The sequence below is a fragment of the Vigna umbellata genome, chromosome 11 (genome assembly GCF_029865625.1).
Source record: "Vigna umbellata cultivar VRB3 chromosome 11, Vumbellata_1.0, whole genome shotgun sequence".
NCBI classification, from domain to species: Eukaryota; Viridiplantae; Streptophyta; class Magnoliopsida; order Fabales; family Fabaceae; genus Vigna; species Vigna umbellata.
The window spans coordinates 31,229,248-31,253,514 of record NC_142175.1 but is presented as its reverse complement, the minus strand read 5'-3'; the positions used below and the strand labels follow the sequence as shown (position 1 = coordinate 31,253,514).

The 24,267-nt window shown below is 37.4% G+C and overlaps 1 protein-coding gene and 1 pseudogene across 2 annotated transcripts in view; both read left to right on the top strand.

The window, feature by feature from the left end:
- Positions 1 to 24,267, top strand: part of LOC124823804 (midasin-like protein) — a 49,273-nt gene that overhangs the window by 13,709 nt on the left and 11,297 nt on the right. Inside the window, exons 30-53 of one of the 2 annotated variants that reach the window (XM_088101779.1) lie at positions 27 to 92; positions 173 to 337; positions 627 to 834; positions 968 to 1,851; positions 2,287 to 3,780; positions 4,001 to 4,169; positions 4,464 to 4,532; positions 5,365 to 5,450; positions 5,524 to 5,775; positions 6,375 to 6,510; positions 6,615 to 6,700; positions 6,785 to 6,873; positions 7,557 to 7,698; positions 7,785 to 7,874; positions 8,155 to 8,278; positions 8,522 to 8,676; positions 8,821 to 8,934; positions 9,596 to 9,745; positions 22,242 to 22,421; positions 22,499 to 22,675; positions 22,791 to 22,892; positions 23,027 to 23,251; positions 23,345 to 23,467; positions 24,138 to 24,219. In XM_088101779.1, the coding sequence (XP_087957905.1) occupies positions 27 to 92; positions 173 to 337; positions 627 to 834; positions 968 to 1,851; positions 2,287 to 3,780; positions 4,001 to 4,169; positions 4,464 to 4,532; positions 5,365 to 5,450; positions 5,524 to 5,775; positions 6,375 to 6,510; positions 6,615 to 6,700; positions 6,785 to 6,873; positions 7,557 to 7,698; positions 7,785 to 7,874; positions 8,155 to 8,278; positions 8,522 to 8,676; positions 8,821 to 8,934; positions 9,596 to 9,745; positions 22,242 to 22,421; positions 22,499 to 22,675; positions 22,791 to 22,892; positions 23,027 to 23,251; positions 23,345 to 23,467; positions 24,138 to 24,219 (5,368 nt within the window). Of the gene's footprint in view, positions 1 to 26; positions 93 to 172; positions 338 to 626; positions 835 to 967; positions 1,852 to 2,286; positions 3,781 to 4,000; positions 4,170 to 4,454; positions 4,533 to 5,364; positions 5,451 to 5,523; positions 5,776 to 6,374; positions 6,511 to 6,614; positions 6,701 to 6,784; positions 6,874 to 7,556; positions 7,699 to 7,784; positions 7,875 to 8,154; positions 8,279 to 8,521; positions 8,677 to 8,820; positions 8,935 to 9,595; positions 9,746 to 22,241; positions 22,422 to 22,498; positions 22,676 to 22,790; positions 22,893 to 23,026; positions 23,252 to 23,344; positions 23,468 to 24,137; positions 24,220 to 24,267 lie in introns of both variants that reach the window. The other variant, XM_088101778.1, reaches the window with a different exon arrangement.
- Positions 15,863 to 17,361, top strand: LOC148191528 (uncharacterized; annotated as a pseudogene).

Here is a 24,267-nt window from a genome sequence, read left to right as displayed (position 1 = left end):
TTTTTAATTTGTAACCGAATTTGCAGGCACTGAAGGAAGGTTGTTGGGTTTTGCTGGACGAACTTAATCTTGCTCCACAATCTGTTTTAGAAGTATTTTACTCATCAATCTCAATCTCCATTTGTTCCTTTTCTGTACCTTCTTTGCTTTAGCACATTTTTCTTTGTGACAGGGTTTGAATGCTATACTGGACCACAGAGCTGAGGTATTTATACCGGAGTTGGGAAATACTTTTAAATGTCCACCATCATTTAGAGTTTTTGCTTGCCAGAATCCATCACATCAAGGTGGGGGCCGAAAAGGCCTTCCAAAGTCATTCCTAAATCGATTTACAAAGGTATGCTGATGGTATGTTTTTCTTGTATTTCTTTTGGGCCTATGAAAGTTGAAACATAGATATGTTCAAGCAAGCAAACCTGTGGAATCTAGAGTCCAAAACCCTCTATGTAGTACTTTGATTCATGTATAACCGAAAGAGACTCTACTTATGTTTTGTTTTGCTGTGTTTAATAAAGGTGTCCTGTTTCAGAATATTTTTCCTCTTTCTTCAATAATATTGTCACTCTAATCTTTTCTTTTGAACTAGATGCAAGATTTATCAAATCTGTTTTTGGTTGTTGATACAGGTATATGTTGATGAGTTAGTTCAGGAAGACTATCTATCCATCTGCGAATCAAAATTTCCGACCATCCCTCAAACTTTACTCTCAAAGTTAGTCTTATTCAATAAAAGGATGCATGAAGACACCACAATAAATCAAAAGTTTGCCAAGGATGGCTTTCCATGGGAGTTCAATCTTCGTGATATATTTCGGTCTTGTGAGATAATTCAAGGTTCTATCATCCATATTCCTTTTACTTCTAAATTGAATCTTGTTTTTTTTTCCTTGCCTCCTCTCTTTATTTCTAGTGTCCCTAAGAGAGTCATTCCCTTTCCTATGCTGATAATTCCTTATATTCAATTTAGGTGCACCGAAGCACACTGGATTGTATTCCTTCCTGAACATTGTTTATATTCAGAGAATGCGTACAGCAGCTGATCGCAAGGAAGTCTTACGAGTTTTCAAGGAGGTATTTGAGGTGACACCGTCTATAAATCTATATCCCCGTGTTCAACTCAACTCAGAACATTTAATTGTGGGCAATGCTACTATTAAGAGGAATCATGTCCAATTAACTACACCCTCAAGCAAACAGCTCCTGATGCTGCCTGAAATTCGACAGAGTTTGGAAGCTGCTGCTCAATGTGTAGAGCGTCAATGGTTATGTATCTTGACTGGGCCATCGTGCTCTGGGAAAACTTCACTGATAAGATTACTAGCTAACCTAACAGGCAATGTGCTGAATGAAATTAATCTTTCATCTGCAACAGATATATCTGAGCTATTGGGATCTTTTGAACAGTATGATGCCTTGCGTAATTTTTTCAATGTAGTTGGTCAAATTGAGCGCTATGTTAATGAGTTCATTAGTTTGCAACTGGAGGCTTCAAAGGATGCAATTTTCAGGGAAACTGATTTCTATACCAGATGGATTGCTTTCCTCTCTGGCTTTAAATTTGAGAGCTTGTTATCTTCTGCTACAAATTATCTTGAAAACCAGAAGAAAATAGTATGTTCCCTTAGTTTGTTCGTTGAACAACTAAAGTTGCAGATAGAAAGGAGTTCTCTTCCTCTATCCTACTCTTTACAGGAACTTGATTTTGTATTGAAGACAGTTTTAAAGATGAAAGAAGATGATAAAAACAGGGTTGTTTCAACCAAATTTGAATGGGTTACAGGACTGTTGATCAAGGCTATTGAGCAAGGGGAATGGATTGTGTTGGAGAATGCAAATCTATGTAATCCAACGGTATATGATGCCTTGCGAGTTCATGCATTTAAAAGCTTATTATGCTTGAATAAAATTTTATTTAATTCCTGTATTTCGTATAAATGTTTGTGAACTGTGTTAATGGACTAATATCTCTTTGCTCTCTTTTGCTGAATCTGTTAATGTCAAACTCACGTGTCTCATTAAACTTCCTCATCATCCATTTTTTCTTTCTAATCTATTTAAGTGTCTTGAACTTAGTTCTCAGTAGTTTTCCCCAAATGAACTATAAATAGAAGCATCTAGATGATATTTTTTCTTGTTTAATTTTTCTGAAGTTTGGCAGGCAATATCTGGATAGTGCTGTATTGCCTTTAATCACCTGAGTTGTTTAATTTTTCTACTTAAGGTTTGCAGCTGTACAAGTACGTAAATTGGTATTATTTAATTATTTTTACTTGTTTTTGTTGCTAGGTCCTTGATAGAATTAACTCATTGGTGGAACCTTGTGGATCGATCACGGTGAACGAGCGTGGAGCTGTTGATGGAAAGCCATTGGTTATTCATCCACACCCTAATTTCCGCATGTTCCTCACAGTGAATCCGCAGTATGGTGAAGTTTCTCGAGCAATGCGTAATAGGGGAGTTGAAATATTTATGCTCCAGCCATATTGGGCATTAGATGATATGAGTGGATACAATGGTGAGGACATTGAACTTAGAGATGTCAGGAGGTTTCTTGTTTTATTGGGTATTCCGATTGCTCAATTGGTTGATTCAATGGCTACAGCCCACATTTACGCTAAAAAGGAAGGTTTGAAGCTTAATGATCGCATTACATATCTTGAACTCTCACATTGGGTTCATCTGTTTCTGCAGCTTCTTAGGAATGGTTGTTGTCCTATTTGGAGTCTACAAATAAGTTGGGAGCATATATATCTCTCCTCATTGGGTGCTGAGGGAGAGAAAATAGTCAATTTAGCCAAAACTGAATATTTATCTGTACCTAATTTTGCTGGGTATGACGTTTTGACAGTGTGTCCTTTGAGTTTGCCTGGAGGATGGCCATTGCCACTCAGTTTAAGGGATTTTGTATGTTACTCAAAAGAAGCTTCTATCAAACAGAACTGCATGTATCTGGAATTACTGGGAACTCAGATTGCATCTAATCAATATCAAATTGTTCGTAAGAGGCACTCAACAACTTCTTTGCTAACTCCCAGTGAACATGTGAGGGTGTATATGATGGATTTGATGACTTTAAGTGAACTTATGTATCCGAAGGCTTCAAATGTGAAAATTTATGAAAGGGAGTGTAAATTTGATTCAGAGTTGACAAAGAAGATGCTATTTTTTGCTGCCAATTGGGCAATTGAACAAGCTACTGAAATTGATTTAAAGTTGTATCTTCTAAGGTTTAAGTGGTTGAGTTCTCAAATGCAGCCCTTCTGCAAGTTCTTTAATGACTTTGTCATGCTGATTGAACAGATGATGAAACATCCTATTTGGGAGTATATTTCATGCCGTGACGAACTAGATGTTGATTTGCAGTTAATACCATTGTTGTCACTTGATATAGTTAATTTGGCTCCATCAAATAGCAAAACTAAATATCTCTCTAATGCTATTAGTTGCTTTGATCCTCTAAGGCTAACATTCCAGCAACGGAATATTGAGAGCCAACATAGTTTTGATGAAGAAGCCAGTTGCTTCATTCCACTTTTGAAGTCCCTTTATGTTTTGCAAGATGAAATACTTTACAAATTTGTTTCAGCATCTAAGCTAATTGAGGACCAGTCATTTGATTATAAAATACAGTTATACTGTAGCCTCATCGAGGACCATGTTTTATTTTGGCGATACTTGGTTTCTTTGAAGTTTGATCAGATGATAATTTCTTGGCACTCGTTGGTGAAAGGTGCTCAAAAATTTATAGATATCTGTCCTGAAGCAGTTGATGATTTTTTGGTAAGCTTAGTATAAAGTTGTCTATTTAGTGAGAGAGTGTGCATAAAGCATCAGAATTAAGGCTGTTTGCATCCTAGATATTGATTAAATTCTTTTAAGCTTAACATGCTTTGAATCTTGGTGAATGCACCCTTATTTTCTTCTCATATATTTTGTTTAGTGTCACCAAAATATCTCTTTCATGTTTTGTATTACATTCAGACTATCTTTACTTGAACAGATGGAGAGCAAAAAATTGAAGAAGTTCTCTTTTTCGGAAAAACCCTTACTATGGATTCATGGTGGTCACCCATTTTTGCCCTCTTCTTCTGATTTACATGATCAACATCATCAGATTTTGAAATTTGTTGAAACAATTTGGCCAAGAAAGACAGGACCCAAATACCAAGGTTAGGATTTTAAAGTCCTCTTTTGTTATTTATTTCTTGGAAAATTTCATACGCACAATTCATAGTCAAGATATTCTCAATTTTGGAACATTTAACCCTTTAACTTCTTAAATAGTTGATCAACTCTGCAATTGCCTGTAAGTAACCAAGAGTTGAGCATAATTAACTTGTTAAGTGGTCAATTATTCTTAAGATGGGAATATTTTTTCCAAGATTTTTTTTTATTTTCTTTGTATTTTATACATATTTTTTTATATGTACGTTCATTCTTAATTTTCTATTCAGAACATCCAGGAAATTTGAGCAGGCATCTTGTTGATGTTGCATCATTTGATCATGATCTCCGCTTCCTCATTATGCAAGGTATATTATCGAGATCTTTCTTTTCCCTGTAACATTTTTTATAGAAAATTGGGAATCAAATGTTATCCTTTGGTCTTATTCCCCTATATAACTTAAAGATAGGCCAGTTTCAGTTGCATTTACCTTGTGAAATAAATTTCTTTGGGAATGAGAAATTTTCTATTGGTGTATATTTATGTTTGCGTGATTGATGTTTAGTCCCTTTTCTTGCAAGAGTAATACTGGTCACATTACCCTCTATAAACCTCACTAGGTTGGAGCTTTTTGTGCTTGGCCATGGCCTCTTTCCTTGCAATAGTACTTGAACTGGTGTTTTTTTGCTTGTGATGTCTTCTAAAATTTACTATATTAATTATGATATTGATCTTGAAAAATGGCTTATTTTTTTTTTTTCATTCCTTCCTAATCAATGTGGACAACACTTATTTCCTTTGTTTTAAATGTTACTGGATCCATTTTTATTTATATTTTATTTGTTCATACTAGAAACAGTAATTTTGGCTCCTTATAATCTTTTTTTTTCTCCTCGCCCTTATGTTTTTAAGCATTGGTTTAAAACCTTTTTAGTTTTTGTTTCCTGTACTGCCCTTCTATTTTCCAGCTTTTCCTTTTAGGTTAGTTTTTTTTATAATTTGCTCTTTTCCTAACGAATTTGATGTTTCTAAATGCCTTCAATTTTTTTTGCTTTTAATCCTGCACAATGAAAGTCAGCATACGAATATTTTAGGTTTTATTGCTTGTTGAGGGCAATGAATGTAATCGTATTTACTATTGTTTATGAGGCTTTTTGGTGTATACTTATTATTTCTCTCTTTATTTTATAATTGTATAGATGTGTCAAACTCATCATTTTTAATGGTGAAAGGGAGTCATGAGGATGGTATCCATAATTTTCAGAAGTTGGAGGAGACACATCAGGTCTGTACCTTTCATGATGGTATTATATCTATAATGCCCAAGTTAACATTTGATTGTTAAAATTGTTCCACAGGTGCTGCTAAAAAGGTTTGAACATGAAAAACAGAAGTTGCAGTTGAATTCAGGATCCAAAGACAGTTCATCTTTTGTTGAATATTCAACTGCTTGTTGTTCATTTTCACGTGAAATGTTGTGCCAAAAGTCTGCATTTGAGGCCTGGCAGGATACGTTCCCTCCAGTTGATTATACCAGTTTATTTTGGGACATGGAGTTACTGCAGAAGCTTGCATCAATTCATTTGGATGATCTTGAAGGATCGCACCAAGTAATATTGATCATACTTATTTATTTATTGACGTAATTTGGATATACATTCGTATGGTTGCTTGGCTGTTCATGTTTGATTGTTACTCAAGCTTTCCTCTTATGAATTGCGTTATTGTAAACAAAATTTTCTTTATAATATTGAAAAAAAAAGTTTCTTTGTAATAGACTGGTGAGACTCTTGTGCTCAATAATTTTATGGATCAGGAAATACCACTGGTTGAGTAGGTGAACCATGAAACTAAGTGGTCGAAAGTATATACTAGGAGAAAAGGTGGGATTTATGACAGCATCCTGGGGGTAGATAGGAGTCTGTTATGGTGAGTGGGTAAGGTGGGTGTATGGAGGGGGGAGGCGGTGGACAATCACTCAATTAAGTTATTGTGATTGGCTAGGAACAGCGAGTTCCTTATGTATTTCCTGATAATTCCATTTATACCCTGGACATCTAATTTCATCCTATGGTGAAATTAATACATTGTTTAATACCTACTATTTGAGTTCTGTTTCTATCAATAGCTGAGGGTTGCTACCCTTATTATATTATGCCACGCATAATCTGGAAACTTAATTGCATTGTTTCTTTGATTCTGTTAATAGGCTGTGGGATGTCTATCAAACCTTCTGGACTTTGCTTTGAAGTTTTCGTTGAGTTTCTCATCAAGGCCTCCACAAATGTTTGTGCCACACCAGAAGATATTGTGGACCCTTAATGCATGGGCTTCAGTGGATGCAGGTTGGTGTAAGGACTTGAACGAGTCCAATGTTTCCTTTTTGTTGGTTAGTATGCTAACACTAAAATTCGAACTTATTTCTCTGTTTCTGCTTTTTGGGGTACAGTGAATTTGAAAATTGCAAGCTTTATTCTGGAGATGTGGTTTAAGTGGCATGAAACTGTGTGGGTATGGTTCCCTAAATTTATCAAGGTATGCAGTAAGTTGGAAAATTGTGAGCTTTCAGATTTTGTTTTTCCTATTTTGACTTTTTTTATGATATTTTTCTGTACACAGAACTTTGTGAAGATTGATGGCTTTGGTACAACTGCACTTCCCCACATGCTCATTGAGCCTTTCAGTGCATCAACCGTGTTGCAGATCACGTGAGTTAATTATATAATTTCAGCACTATATTCTTGTCATGTGCTATTGATTTTTTGAGTGGAGCTTCCAATAAACCAAGGTTGTTAGCCGTTACTAAAGTCAATATTGGGGCTTTGTCACCCGTAAGCTCTCATGTTGTATATTGTTTGTTACTATATACATGACACGAGGAAGAAACTTCTGCCTGAAATCTTGAACTTTTAAGTATGTATATCATAATTTCCAAACACACAATTCCTGAAAATTAGGATAAGAGGAAAATATATCATTACCTGGTAAGGATTGCAACCTGTGTAGTGATGCAGTATCGTTCTTTCTATTGATTAAAAATATTTCAAATAATAGAACTACATAATGAGTCCTTATTTATGCTGCCCCTTAATATTCCTCCATTTTCTTTTATATTTCCACTTTAAAAGCAATGTAGTTGATTTTCTCGTTTGTGTTAAAGTTAGTTTTATCCTATGTATTTGACTACTATTATTTCTCTCATTTATAACTAGTCTGTAAAATATTTAAGAATTAGGTAGATATATTTTGACATCTACGCGGGTAGCAGATAGTTATATGTTTTGCATCTTAGTATTTTGTAGTTGTTTTGTTGTATATGACTATTTGTTAACTAATGTGAATATTGAACATCTTTTTACTGAAAGTCTAATCCTTTGGATATTATTTTCAGGCAGAGCACACATGCTATCAAGGAATCTTGGGTGCAATGTCTCAAGTGTAGAGTTACCTTGTTCAATCTGTGGCATTGTTCTCATCATGGAACACATCTACCTAAATTTCTTTTATCTGCTGCTCGCTCTCTTTTCCAGCAGGTAAAATTATTGTTTTCTTTCCATTTAAAAGTCACTTGATTCTAAATTATTATACTGATTCATGCCTATGGTATGCTTAAGTGCAGATTATTTATGCTCACAGAAAATCATTTGATGCTGATCAGTTTGCTAAAATTAAATCTACTTTTTCTTCTTCTGAGAAGAATGCACTTACGGTATGCTTTAAATTTCTCATAAGTATATTATACCTGTATTTAAAAAGTCTGGGAACACTAATTATAGTTGATTAAGAAATGCATAATAATTATATGTAAATTTTTCCCCTTTCTGTGTGTATTTATGAATGTAAAATAATTCCCAAAGTGTTTGGATGAATTAAGAAAGAGAACTTTCATCAACAATTAGCAGTTGCTATGTTTTACGGATTCTGTTTGAATGTTTATAATTCCCAAACATCAGTTTTCTTATTCTCATTCCCGTGTTAACTGAATCTAGGAAGAAAGCATCTATATTCTGAGCTCTCTTGTTGCTTCATCGAGACATCAAAGGTTGAAAAAATCCGTTCAGAAGTTCATTGTTCCACTGCTTAGAGAGTTGTATCTTCAGACTAATGCTGCTGGTAAATCTGCTAATTGTTCTCCACTTTAATAAACTTGTATAATAACTGACTGTTATTTTAATATGGCCATAAAAGTTAAGTAAAATTATAAAAATCCTCTTAATACGGTATTCTGTTAGATTGTAAATTCTTTATTATAACTGTGACCTGGGAGCATTAGTTACCTATTATATATGTATCTTTATTCTTCATGTTTAGAATGTTCTCTCTTATATTTATATATCTCTTTTTTAATTGTTTTAGATTTCAACTTTACTATTGGTTGTGCATGGGCGCACATTGGAGCATTGCGCATTCACCTATTGCTTAGCTGTAGTGAAATTGATCCCACCATGAAGTACTATTGCAAGTACTCTCAGCTCATGGAAACAATATCAACACTTGAGCTTGAAATTCAGGTATTCTATAAAGATCTTTAAATCAGTTGCTTGCCTTTGTTTTCTTGTGTATTGAACAATTCTATGCTTATTTTATTTCTTCTAGTACTTGTTTGATGATTTATACCTGGGGTGAATTATTTTCTATTTACTAAATTCATTTAGGTGCGGAAAGAGTGTGGTTATTTTGCTGGACAGTTTTTAACACACGAGTCTGACAAAAGAAAAACACAAAGGTTGGAACAGCTTCAGGCAGAGCGTCGGATGCTGGAAAAAAAGGTTTCTAGATCCTTATGTTTTATTCTGTTTCTTGTTGGTTATATTTTTTTTTCATATTTTATATGTAATTATTGGCTTGCATGATTACCATTTATGGATTTGGTGCCGAAGGCTGCAAAGTCATTTTTGTTAGTTTTCTGTTTCTGTCTGAATGTTGCATTAAAAACTTACTACTTTATACATCTAATTATGTTAAGAAATAAACTTTAGTGATGAGTGATGCAATAGAAAAAAAGCAGTGGAAAAAATGGTGATTTGAAATCCTCTATTGCGGTTCCCTCTAAAGGAAGCTTGTTTTTGTAGTCAAATTTATTGTGGAAAAAAGGTGGCTTCTTTGGACACTATTATTATTGACAGTTTAAGTGTCAATTTGTTTTGTTGTGATTTTAGTTGAACTCTAGCTTTGGTTCTACAAAACTCTATTGATATTCACCTAAGTCAATTTTTGTGGCATCGAACTGATGATAAACCTCGTAGTGCATTCTGGTCTTATCATCTGTATTTCATTATCTTTTTCAACTGTATATTAACACCCAGTCCCCTCCTTGTGTTTCTATTTGCTAATTTAGAAAGTAATTTATATTTGATCTCTATATGTACTTTGCTGCTCTCATCCTTTCAAGTGAATGATGAAAATTGATGACGGTTGTGTTGGCCTTAGATTGTGTTTCGTGCTGAACCATGGAAATACAAGAAGTTAATGAATGAATGTGTTGACTTTCTTAAACAAGTTGATGGTTTGGAAGCTTTGCTGAATAGGGGTACTGCTCAGGACTTACAGCAGATTGTTGACCATGCTTGTGGCTGGCAGGTATTTATGTACTGTATATAACATTGGCGTAAATGTTGCAATGCTTAGAGTGCCTTTGTTCTTGTTAAAATTCTGAATAATTTAATTAATGCTAAATGCATATTGTAGTTTCAAAGAATTTTTTTAGAATGTATTAATAATACTAGAGAACCAACTACAAGGATAGTGATAATGTATTTTCATTAAAAAGGGCAGATTAAATTAACAGAACAACCTAGAGAAGTTAGTTAACTAAGCAAATCTTACTCATCTCTCCTTACCTGACTAAAAGAACCCCTGTGAAGTAACCTTTTTCTAGGCCCCAGGGAGTCTAAGAGAACTTCTGTAATGGCTTGACCATGGTAGCATATAGATTTGTTGGATTAGTTCTAGAGAAATCTATAGTCCATGTCCTATTGCCTGGTTTAGAATAATATGTTGCAGTGAAAATTAAGTGTTGGATTTTTCAGTAGGGACTCATTCTGAAGATTCAACAACAATGAGATATGAACTAAACACAAAGGATTATAAATCCATTTCTAACTCAACTTTAAAGTAATGATTTTATGAGTTATGTTCCTTATTTGTTGTTTGACTTTTTTCATTTTTATCCAATAGACTTCGACTTGGACTCATACACACGGATATATATACGAAGTTCTATAGGAACATGAGTTATAATCACAAATCCTTTGTCAAAATTATCTTTGATGAAATGTCTGTCAATTTCAATGTGTTTAGTTTTGTCATGTTGTACTGGATTATGGGCTATGCTCATAGCAGACTTATTGTCACAGTGTAGTTGGACCGGGTTCTCCACTTTGACTTTAATCATCCAAAATGATTTTCATCCAGAGTCCTTCACACATTTCTTAAGCAAGGGCTCGAAATTCAGCTTCTGCACTAGAATGGGATACTGTATCTTGCTTTTTGCTTCTCCATGTTACCAGACTATCTCCAAGAAATACACAATACCCAAAAGTAGATCTTTTGTCAGTAATAGAACCTGTATAGTCAGCATCAGTATATATCTTCATAGTCAATGTGTCTTCCCTTTTGAATAATAACCCCTTTGTTGGACTTGACTTCAAGTATTGGAGAATTTTGTCAACTGCTTGCATGTGTCTCTCTCTTGGATCATGCATAAATTGACTCACTACACTCACAACATAAACAATGTCTGGCTTGTGTGTGATAGATAAATTAGTTTTCCTACCAATCTTTGATATTGGGCCTTCTCTATAGGAGCACTTTCTTCACTTCAAATTCTATGATTCTGTTCTATAGGAACTGTTGAGGTTCTAGATCCCAACTTTCCTGTTTCTTTGAGGAGATCAAGTACATATTTCCTTCGAGAGATGAAAATTCCGTTCTTGGAGTAGGCAACCTCTATTCCAAGAAAATATTTGAGTTTTCCTAGGTCTTTCATTTCAAACTGAGCTCCAATTTATCTTTAATACCAATTTTTCTGTTCATCATCGCTGCAATAATCATATCATCCACATAGACAAGTAATAGAGTGAGTTTACTTGTAGAAGAGTGCTTTATGAATAGAGTATGATCTCTTTGGCTTTGTCTGTATCCCAAGGAAACCATTGCTTTTGTAAATCTTCCAAACCATGCTCTAGGGGATTGCTTAAGACCATACAATGCTTTCTTCAGGAGGCATACCTTGTTTCTTTCATTTTTCACTTCAAAACCTGGGGGAATCTCCATGTACACTTCCTCATCTAGATTTCCATGAAGAAAGGCATTCTTCACATCTAGTTGGTGTAAGTCCCATCCAAAATGGGCAGCCAAAGAGAGAATAACTCGAACTGTATTCATCTTTGCCACTGGGGCAAATGTCTTCTCATAGTCAATCCCATATGTTTGGGTATATCCTTTTGCCACCAATAGAGCTTTGTATCTTTCTATTGTCCCATCTGCCTTATGTTTCACTGTGAATATCCATCTACATCCTACTGCCTTGTCTCTCGGCTTATCAACAATCTCCCAAGTTGAATTTCTTTCTAATGCATTCATCTCTTCTTTCATGGCTTGATTCCAATGTTCAATTTTCATGGCCTCCTGGATTGAGGTAGGAATTTCTGTGGCATCAATGGTAGCAATAAAACTTCTGTGCTTATCAGAGAGATTGTTAGTGCAAACATACTGAGAAATAGGATATTTAGCACATGATCTTCTTCCCTTTCTCAATGCAATGGGTAAATCCTCAGTAATACTCACCTCCTTCTCATTGATATCTTTAGGGATCCTCACCTCCAGATTAAACAATTTTTCTTGCTCGAGAGTCGAAGTGAGTTGTTTTCTTTTTTCATATTTGTTTCCAAAAAATCTGTCTTCTTCCTCTTCTTCCTCAATGTTGACTATGGTAGCTTAATTGCTCACGTCTTGGGCATCCTGCAAAGACAAAAGTGGTAATGACAAGAAGGAGAGTTCATCCACTTCAAGTGCTTTCTCCCCCTGAAGTGGTGGACTGACATAAAAGGATTGTGTTTCATGAAAGGTGACATCCATGATGATAAAGACGCGACGACTCTGAGGATGATAACATTTGTACCCTCTTTTATTAGAAGGATACCCAATAAAGACACATTTAAGAGCTCTGGGATCTAATTTGCCACGGTTAGGATGATGAGAGTGAACAAAAACAACACATCCAAAGACACGACTAGGAAGACTCGTTAGTAGGGAAGAAGAAGGAACAAAAGACAATAGAGACTCTATAGGATTAATGTCATTTAAGATACGAGTGGGTAACCTATTGATGAGATATGTGGTAGTTAACACAACTTCTCCCCAGTAATATTTTAGAACAGACATTTGAAAAAGTAGAGCTCTAGTTACTTCAAGAAGATGACGATTCTTTCTTTCTGCAGCCCCATTTTGTTGAAGGGTGTTAACACAAGTTAGTTCATGAACAATACCATTATGAGACAAAAAATTGAGAAATTCATGATTCACATATTCAATACTATTATCAGACCTAATTCTTTTGATATTTTTTCCAAATTGATTTTGGACAAGATGGAAAAAATTTACAAAAAATTGAAAAACTTCAGATTTATTTTTCATAAAGTATGTCCATTGTCAATAAAGGTAACGAACCAGTTGGCTCCAGAAATAGAATCTATGACAGAACCCCAAACATCAGAGTGAATTAAATCAAATGGAGAAATACTTCTTTTATGACTAATAAGATAAGATGCACTATGAGGTTATGAAAATTGACAAATATCATAATTAAACAACTCAACAGACTTTGGTAAACAAGTGGGGAAATAAGGACTTGATAAGACTAAATGAAGGATGCCCGAGCCTTTGATGATGTAACCATATTTGGGATTTTTCCCACGTCTGAGATGTTGCTTGTTGACTCATGATTTTCGTGTTGCTTTGGTCATCAAACTCTAAAAATTACAACCCACTATGCTCCTAGCAGTTAAAATTGTCTTCCCCGTGGCAAGGTCCTGAAAAACACAATAAGTTGGAAAAAATGTTACTGAACAATTTAAATCCTTTGAGTTTTTGCACAGAGATAAGACTATTAGCTAATTGAGGAACATGTAAAACATCCTTCAATACAATAGATGAGTCCAAAATTATATTCCAGAGCTGCATATAGGTATACCTTGACCATTTGCAACTGTAATAAGTTGTTCTTTATTTCTTTTACCATGAGTCGAAAGACACACTAAAAGGTGTCATATGAACAGTTTCACCCGAATCAAGGATCCAAATACCTTCAGACATATGACCAACAATATTGAGACAAATCCTACCTTTTATGGATAGAGTACATGATCCAGAGGGCTTACTCATTGATTCAACCATTGCTTTCAAGTGCTCGAGATCCTTTTTTAATGAAGGCACAAACGAATAAATTTTACTTCAGACATCCCGTAGAACGCAACCAGGAGTCTCAAGTGACCTTTTTCGAGACGACGACGGCGTGTAATACACAATACCTTGGCGTGTGGGTCACATCGAGAAAAAATGAGCAAAACATAAAAGCTCAAATCTACTCAAATATAGGCCAAACGGGTCATCACCGACCCCAGGAACATACTCAGGAGGCTCCGACCACCCTGTTTGTGGCGGTGGCGGTGAGTGGGTCTCGCCGGAGGTGGGCGCGTGGGCTACACGCACCGGCGACGGTGGAGGCGCGTGGCGGCTTCTCTCACGGAGCGACTTCCGGCGTTGTCGTCGCCGGTGTTGGGCGCACTTTTTTGCCCTATCAACGACCCCGACCCCGATCGGCGATGACGTCAACTGCGGTGGTCGGACAACGGCGGCGGCGCGACTGTGTAGCGGAACGGAACAGAGCCCCAAGATCGGGAGCTCTGACACCTAATTAGAAAGTGAGCTTTTTAAGCCTAACTCAACCCCATAAAACTGGCTTGTAAGGTGAGGTTTGCACCTCACTTATATATTATAAATTAGCCTTATCTCTAGTCTATGTGGGACTTCCAACACACCCCTTCACGCCAAGGTATTGACATCTCGTGCGTGATAGTAAAAATTAATGGGTGGTCCGATAGCAGCCCAACAATGGGTGGAAACAAAAATGCCCACTTAGAACTCGCTAGGATAGGCTCTAACCTTGGCTTTGATACCATATTAGAAAGTGGTATCAAAGCCCATGATTTAGGTTTGGTGATCGGGCTCAGACGAGTACGTCCCTCCATGATCAGGTGAAGCTTGGCAGGTGGCCAGTGGCAGATAGCCAAATGACTCATGAGAGGTGGAAAGCAAGAGATGCTCAGTGTTGGGACCATGGATCGTGAAGAGGGCAAAGAGATGCTCAGTGTTGACCATGGTGTACTCGAGGATAACAAAAGACTTCTGCAGTAGGGGAGGAAGGAGAACCATAGTCCTTTGTTTGAGGGAGGGTGTTGGGTACAAACAAAGACCCACATCGAATAAAATAAGAGATGGACATGAGTTTATATACACATAAGATACCTCAATTGGTAAGAGACCTTTTGGAGTGGTACCAAAATAAATCCATGAGGGCTTGGCCCAAAGCGAACAATATCTTACCAGTGTAGAGATATGTGTGTATATCGAACCTTCCCAACACTTCTTATACAGTATAGGAGTGATGTAGGACACAACATTATGCACTGTCTTAGGTATTTATTATGTATTTTTCGAAATGGTGAGTGTTAAAGTGAAAAGCACAAACAAGGCATGAACCCAACACGCTTATACTAAAATTTGATTTATGAAACATCCATGAATTTAGAAGAAACCAAGTGAATTAAGATGTACTTTGCTTGCAGGTATTGTACCACCTTTTTTCTTTTACTTTGCATTTGTGCTAAGATTATCTGACATTCTAAAATTTTAATTGAGGGAACAACTTGCTCAACTGTTACCTGTATTTGGTAATGTTCCTGAAGTTTATGGATAGTTTAGCTACCTATGGTGTTAGAATTTTAATTTTTACTTGATGGGATGTGTACCTCCTTGTATTGTCTCTTAATTTTCTGGAGATAGATGTGGTCTCCCACATTTCAGATTCTTTTAGTGGGCTTTGATTTGGTCACCCTACTTCTGAATTTTTTTTCTTCTATTAATTGTATTAAGAATGCTGCATGCAGCCTGTATAGTGATGCAATAGCATTCTTTCCTTTTGAATTAAAAAAAGCAGCCCCTGTGTTCTGATTGGTATGAAAACCTGAAACTCCAGACCTCCCAATTACTTTGATCCCTTGAACTACTTATTGTTTGGAAGTGAAGAAAGGTCTCTCTAGATAAAAATTTATTAGAATTGTTGAAGTATAATGTCATTATTTTATTATTAATACCTATTTTAGGGTTTCGTTAGGGGCTTCCCGCCTTGTTATCTTTCAGAACTACTGTCTTCCATAAATACAGTAGTAAAGTGTATCACTTTTGCTAAATCAAAATATAAGACTCTTCATTTTCTCTCAACTTCAAGTTGGTATCAGAGCCAACTCTTTGTCTTCTTCGTCTATCGTCGGCGGCATCGTCTCACTGTCAGTTCCGCCGTTCGCTACGCTATCCGTCGCCGCCGCCCAATGTTGCTTTCTCCGGTGAAGTCAAGGGTTAGGTGCGCCTTGAGAAGCGCAACCCAACCCTAGTGGTCCCGTCCTCCGAAGCCTCCGCACCAGCCTCACGTGCCGCCTCTTCTCGGCCAGTCTCGGGCGCGTGTTCTGCAGGCACCGCCTTCCGGTGTCGGAATTTCACCGCGTCACTGCAGATCGTCTCGCCGGGGCCTCTTGAGTGTGTTTTGGTTCCTGTTTCTCCGTTTCGTTGGCTAGGGCTCATACCTAGGGTTTTCTCCCTCACTTTTTTAAACCCTAAGTCCCTTTTCTTCTCTAAGTTTAAAATGGCTTCTTCTACCGGAAGTAATTCCTCTTTATCTGCTACCCCTACCATTACATCTGCAAAACTGAATTGGAAAAATTATTTATCATGGTCCTCTGCTGTGGAATTGTGGTTTCTTGGTCAAGGACACCATAATCACCTTGAACAGGATATTTCTATGGTCCCAGATGAAGAACAATCTCAATGGCAGAAATTAGACTTTCAGTTATGTGCTGTTTTGTGGCAATCAGTTGAGCAAGAGGTTCTAGATATCTTGAGACCCTATAAGACATGCTCTTCTTTTTGGAAAAGGGCCCAAGATATTTTTGCTAATGATGTTCAACGTCTTTTTGATGCAACCCAAAGAGCAACTTCTCTCAAACAAGTCAACCATAATATGGTTTCCCATGTAGCAAAAGCTCGGGCTGCGGTAGAAGAGTTAAAGAACTTCTTTGTAGCTGATTCATTAGAAAATCTCAACAAAAAGCTTGACAAGTTTTACATGGTCCAAATTTGGAAAGTTTACACTCTGATTTTGATCATGTACGTGATCAAGTTTTAGCTGGTGATCAAATCTTGTCGATGGATGGCTTAGTTACTCGACTCCTTTGGGTACCTACATTGGTAAAGGAAGAGAATTTAAGTGATGCTATTGAAACATCAGCAATGGTGACACCGCGAGGAAGAGGAGGAGGTAGGAGCAATCAAGGCAGACGTGGTGGGCGAAGTGGACGTCCTCAATGCTAATATTGTAAGAGAATGGGTCATACCCAAGATAAATGTTATTCCTTGCATGGCTTTCCAGACAAAGCTGCTCATGTGTCTAAATCTGATAATTCAGAATCTAGAATTTCTGATGAAGAGTACCAAGAATTTTTGAGGTACAAGTCTGAAAAATCTTCTAACCTTGGCCAATCCTCCTCAATGCCAAATGTGTCAACTGCTTGCATCTCTCAATCTGTGGAAGGTCATAGTCCATGGATTCTTGACTCAGGTGCCTCAAATCATATCTCTAGTAACATCCCTTCATTTTCTTCCACGTGCTCTCCGAAAACACCTCATTTCATTACTGTTGCCAATGGATCCTATGAGAAATAGAGAAGATTGGGAGAGAATATCCCCTTGTGTTAAATACACACATAGGGTTATCTATTTATAATAGAAGGGAATATGGGCTAAGCCCAAAATACAAATGAGAAATAATAACTAACTAACTAAAAGATATAATATATCTAACACTCCCCGTCAAGCTGGAGCATATAAATCATATGTTCCAAGCTTGTTACAAAGATAATCAATTCTAGGTCCTCGTAAGGACTTAGTGAATATGTCTGCCAACTGGTTGCTTGAGTTAACAAATTAAGTCTTGATATCTCCGGATATGATTTTTTCTCGAATGAAATGACAATCAACTTCAATATGTTTGGTTCTCTCATGGAAGACAGGGTTAGAGCTAATATGGAGAGCAGCTTGATTATCACATATAAGTATCATGTGAGTGACATCTCCAAATTTCAATTCACTAAGCAATTGTTTAAGCCACACAAGCTCGCAAGTAGCTGATGCCATAGCTCTATATTCTGCTTCTGCACTGGACCTTGCCACAACACTTTTCTTCTTACTTTTCCAAGATATCAGGTTGCTACCAATAGAGACACAATATCCAGAAGTAGACCTCCTATCAGAAGGGGAACCAGCCCAATCAGCATCTGAATAACAAACAATTTTTGTATCGTTGTTAGGGCCATATAGCAAACCTTTTCCAGGTGATCTTTTAATATACTTCAGTATGCGAACAACTGCATCCCAATGGTCTTCACATGGGGAGTTTAGAAATTGACTCACCACATTAACTGCGAAGGAAATGTCAGGACGCGTAACAGTAAGATAGTTTAATTTACCAACTAGTCTTCTGTACCGTTCAGGATCTGAGAAAGGCTCCCCCTGATTTGGTAGGAGTTTGATGTTAGGGTCCATAGGTGTCTCAACAGATTTACAATTCATTAACCCTGTTTCCTCCAAGATGTCTAACGCATACTTCCTCTGAGATATGACAATACCATCATTGGATTGTGCTACTTCAATACCCAAAAAATACCTGAGTTTGCCAAGATCTTTGGTTTGAAAATGATGACAAAGGTGTTGTTTCATCTAAGAGATGCCAAGATAGTCGCTTCCTGTGAGAACAATATCATCGACATACACTATTAAGTAGATACATCCAGCACTCGAGTGGCGATAGAACACTGAATGATCCGCTTCACTGCGAGACATACCAAATTGTTGAACAACACCACTGAATTTACCAAACCAGGCCCGAGGAGACTGTTTTAGGCCATATAAGGATTTGCGAAGACGACATACCAATCCAGATGACTCCCCCTGAGCAACAAAGCCAGGCGGTTGCTCCATATAAATTTCTTCATGCAAATCACCATTGAGGAAAGCATTTTTGACATCAAGTTGGTAAAGAGGCCATTGTCGAAGAGCGGCCATGGCAATGACGAGGCGAACAGAGGTCATTTTTGCCACTGGAGAAAAAGTATCACCATAATCCAAACCAAAAATCTGTGTGTAGCCTTTGGCAACCAGTCGAGCTTTCAGACGATCAATCGTGCCATCAGGACCAACCTTGATAGCATACACCCACCTGCAACCAACAACAGACTTTCCAGATGGTAATTGGACCAGCTCCCAAGTTCCATTTTCCTGTAAAGCACTTAATTCATCCAGCATAGCTTGACGCCAACCAGGATGAGTTAAGGCATCACTCATAGATTTGGGAATTGACACAGAAGAAATGGATGAGAGACAAGTATAAAAAGATGGAGATAATCTGTGGTAATTAAGAACAGTATAATGGGGGGAAGGGTTACGGGTAGAGCGTATACCTTTACGGAGGGCAATAGGCAAGTCAGACTCAGTTGCTGGAGCCGGAGGAGACACATGAGGCGGCACCGGAAGTGAGTCATGAGGGAGACGATTACGGCGACTATAAACCTGAAGGGGTGGAGGTGAAGGATGATCCTGTGGTGAATGAGAGTCTAAAGAAGGAGAAGACAAAATGGGTGGAGCATCACCAGGAGGATCACATATAAGAGGAATATCAACAGTAACAGGGAGAGGTACAGAACTAGAAGATTGATGTGAAAAGTAAAAAGAAGACTCATCAAAAGTGACATCAGCAGAGATAAAATGACGATTGAGGGAAGGGGAAAAACACTTATAGCCCTTTTGTGACCGTGGAAATCCTAAGAAGACACATTTGTGAGACCTAGGAGATAACTTATCAAGACCAGGACTAAAATCATGAACAAAACATGTAGACCCAAAAACTCGAAGAGGTAATGGATGCAGAGGATCTTGAGGAAATAAGATAGAATGAGGGATTTTGTTATCTAGGACGGAAGATGGCATGCGGTTGATAAGATAACATGCTGTGAGAACTGCATCACCCCAAAAACGTGAGGGTACTTGACCATGAATAAGAAGTGTACGAGTTGTTTCAATAAGGTGTCTATTCTTGCGCTCAGCCACCCCATTTTGTTGAGGGGTATAAGCACATGAGGTTTGGTGAAGAATGCCATGAGAAGCCATAAACTGTTTAAACGGTTGAGAAAGGTATTCACGGCCATTATCACTACGTAAATTTCGAATAGAAACCCCAAACTGTGTTTTTATTTCATTGAAAAAAGATTGGAAAATAGAAAACAACTCAGAACGATTCTTCATTAAAAACAACCAAGTACATCTGGAATAGTCATCAATAAAGGTAACAAAATACTAAAAACCTAAAATGGACTTAACACGACTAGGTCCCCAAATGTCAGAATGAACCAATGAAAAAGGAGACGACGCCCGTTGTGAGACACTACGAGGAAAGGAACTACGAGTATGCTTCCCTAACTGACAAGACTCACACGACAAACTTGATAATGTGGACAACCTCGGGACAAGTTGTTGTAGTTTGGCAAGACTGGGATGACCGAACTGAGCATGAAGAAGGGATGGTGACTCCATGACAACGCCAACATGTGGAGAAGGGCGGAGATGATAAAGGCCATGAGACTCACATCCTGTGCCAATCATGTGTTTCGAACTCCGGTCCTGCAACCAAACAGAATCTTTAGTAAATGAAATAACACAATTAAGAGTACGAGTTAAACGACTAATGGACAATAAGTTGAAGGGAGACCCAGGGACATAAAGTACATGATCAATGGATATGGATGGAAAAATATTAACAGTACCAATACCATGAGATGAGACTCTAGACCCATCAGCCATTGTTACTGAGGGTAAATTATTCGGACATGACAAGGAAGAAAACAAGGACTTGTTACTAGTGATATGATCGGTGGCGCCTGAGTCAAGGACCCAAGGTCCGAGGGAGTGAGTTAGACCAACAAAAGGTGTACCTGTACGTGCAACAGATGCAGATGTAGTGGAACCAGAGTGCTGATGATCCTCATACCATTTGAGAAATTCGTTGAAGATTGCAGGTTTGTCTACGATATTAGATGAAGTAGGATGGTCTGCAGACGGTGATCGGGGAGGTGGATCAGAATTTGCCATTGCTACAGGTCGAGGAGGACGTCCATGGAGAGCATAACATCTATCAATTTTGTGGCCTAACTTGCCACAATGGTCACATTTTGGACGTCCTTTACTTGGCTTGCGAGACCGACTTCGATCATCACGTTGAGCAGCCATAACAGAGGAATCATCAGTATGAGGGGATGTCTCAGTGACGGGTTTGCTCGGTATACGTAAAAGAGCAGAACAAGTAGAAGTAAAGTTGGGTATGACAGGAGAACCCAAAATCTGATCACGGACATGAGAAACATCATCAGAGAGTCCGTATAATGCCAACAACATGAAGAACTTTGATTGTTGTTCCAATTCTTCAGCAGGAGTGGAAGCAGGAGGTAATATATCATTAAAGTCATGAAGAAGGGCATGAATTTTACCCAAATATTCTGCCATAGGACCAGGATTGCGCGGACCAATAACAGTTAATAAGTCCTGACAAACACCATAAAGACGCTGAGTGTCATTTGTGTATAACAACTTCGCTTGTGCCCATACTTCTGAACATGTTTCATAGGATCAAAACATTTGTTTCAGTGAGGAGTGAATGGTGGACTTTATAACAATGCATAACTGAGCATCAATTTTCATCCAGCGGGAAGTGTCATCTATGGGAGCAGTAGTCACATTTTGAGTAAGATGATCTAAGTACCCTTGACTCTTCAACCAAAGTTTGATGTCGGACGCCCATGTTGCATAATTTGTGCCATCTAACTTGTCAATGGACAAGTGTACATTCACATAATTGGTATATATTGAAGGATCAGAAGATGAGCCACCAATAGAGGTGTTTGTAGACGAGGAAGACGCCATAGAGAAGGAGAAACCCTAAAAATTCAAAGTGCTCCGATTGACGCAACGACCACAGATCCAGAAAGAGGGCGAGGAGGCGATCACGGCGGTGCTGATCGGCGGCGGAAAGCTCCGGCGACGCGGCGGCAGCGGCGACTCTTGCGGCGGCGCGTGGAGGCGCGTGGGAGGTATGTTCGCCGCGATCTTCGTACGACGGTGGTCGCCCGGCCGAGACGATTCCGCAGTGATGGGTGCCGGAGACCGTGGAGTTAATTGGAACTATTCCTGTGCTCTAGATACCATATGAGAAATAGAGAAGATTGGGAGAGAATATCCCCTTGTGTTAAATACACACATAGGGTTATCTATTTATAATAGAAGAAATATGGGCTAAGCCCAAAAGACAAATGAGAAATAATAACTAACTAACTAAAAGATATAATATATCTAACAGATCCAAAGTTGCATCTCAGGGGATTGGCAAAGTTTCCCTATCTCCTTCACTAAAATTGAATTTTGTTTTGTATATTCCTCATTGTCCTTACAATTTAATCTCTTTGAGTCGATTGACTCGTTCTTTAAATTGTTCTATAAATACAGTAGTAAAGTGTATCACTTTTGCTAAATCAAAATATAAGACTCTTCATTTTCTCTCAACTTCAAGTAGAATGATTTGATCCTTTCTAAAATAAAAGATACTCCTTTTCCATTGACTAATATGGAAATTACAAAATCATGCTTTTTGTTGAACTCACTACCTTTCTCTCATATTCTTCTTTCTGATTTTGAATTGCAGGAAACAGCTACATGTTTTATTGATCGATTAATGGATGAGTACGCTGCATATATTGACATTATTCAACCAATTCAGGTTGCTGTGTATGAGATGAAATTAGGATTGTCACTGATTCTGTCAAGTATCCTGGAAAAGAAATGTTTGAATAAACTTGGGAAGGAAAACATCAACGTGGTTACGGTATGCTATTTCATGAGTTTTTGTTTGCTGGGATTTTCTTTATAATTGTTTGGGAACTAACATGATGAGCATGACAGGAAACGATGTACACACTTATGCGCTTCCCTCGGGCTGCTTCATTTAAGTTCATTTCTGTTAAGCGTGACATTGAGTTGAACTTGCACCCTGCATACAGTTTTGACTATTGTTTGGTAGATATGGATTTGATGGAAAGTCTTGTTACACTTTCAAGTGGTGTTGCTGGTGATAAGATGGTATATATACTGTTGAATTAAGTTCCAAATTCTAATTCTAAAACAAATTTTGAATTGTGTGATTTCAGAATTTATTAGTTTATTTTATGGTTTGTATCTGAATCTTCACAAACAGGTATCTGTGGTGCAAAATAGAGCTGCTTTCTATTGGAGCTTTTTTGTTCAAGTTTCACATCGTATTGCTAATGCTAAAATAATTGATGATAAATCTTACACGGTTAGTTTCTTTATTTGGGTTTTTCTGTTAATAAATTCATTTATATTTGCTTAAGATCTTCTATATTTTCTGTTGTTTGGGTTTCTCTATTAACAAATTCATTTATATTTGCTTAAAACATTCTATTTTTTCAGCTCTTGCACAAGATATTTGACGAGTTCGCCAAACTTTGGTTGGATACAAAAGCTTACACAAAGTCAAAGAGTGATTTTGATGCTCAACAGTACAAGTTTAGACCTCGAGCTTTTCAAATTGAGAGTATTATTGATGTTGAATTGCCACCGCTTGCAAATTCATTTGCCCCTGAGACATTTTCTGAATGGAAGGAATTTTCTTCCGATGAAAATTCTGCTGACAAAGTAATCCTTATATAAAGTTTCAATGTTGTATTTGTTTTGTTGATTCCATCCTGTATGTGTTGGTTGTCTTAAATGAAATGTTTATTCAATCAGATGGTATCCTCTGAGGAATGTTTCACATTGGATGAAGAATGGAAGCAGCTGGAAGAGTCTATCCTCAGCCATGTGGTTGTCATTCACAATCAGATATTTGGGTCAAGTGATCTAGTCCAGACTGTGAGTCTTTGGTCTCTGTCTTTTCTATAAATTCAAGTTAGAATATGGTTTCTGATTTGAAGTTAAAACCTTTTATGCTAAGTTTCCTAGTTGATGTATCTTGTTTATTATGTGTTTCATCGTGTAACTGGTTTAAAGAGGACAAGCTAATTTTTTACTCTTTTAATGTATCTTTGGTTAAGTGAGATTCAGAGTTTCATCTTGTAGTAGTTCTACGATTTGAATTGCCCTAATTGACCTAGTGTTCATTCATATGTTTGTGGATGAATTACTGTGTATGATTGCTGAGTATGGTTATCAATATACACTTACACAGACTATTAAATGCTGTCATGAATCAATTTTGACAAAGCTTAAGCCATTGAGTAAAAGCACTTGCATATGTTTATATCTGATGTGCTCTGTGCTGCAAGTTCCCTGTGGGGCTCGATGCATGGTGGCAACAGACATCAAAGCTCTAATGCTATGTGATTATCAATTTTTCCATAACACTTAAGCAGTTAAATAAAAGCCCATGAATGGTTTTTATTTTCTGTAATTAATGACCGTATTGTTTCTAGTTTTAGGGAAGTTTTATGCATAGCTAACAGCCATTACTAGTGCTGATTTGTTGTAAATTTTCATTTTTTTTTCCAATTCCCTGTGGTTATACACTTCATTTTTTGTTCAGCCTGGAAATTTTGAAGTTTCTGATGAAGATCGGTTGCATTCCTTTACAAACTCATATTCTTTGGGCATTGATTTAATCAAAGGTAATCTCGTCAATACATATTTTTGATGAATGGATTTAAACTGGTCAT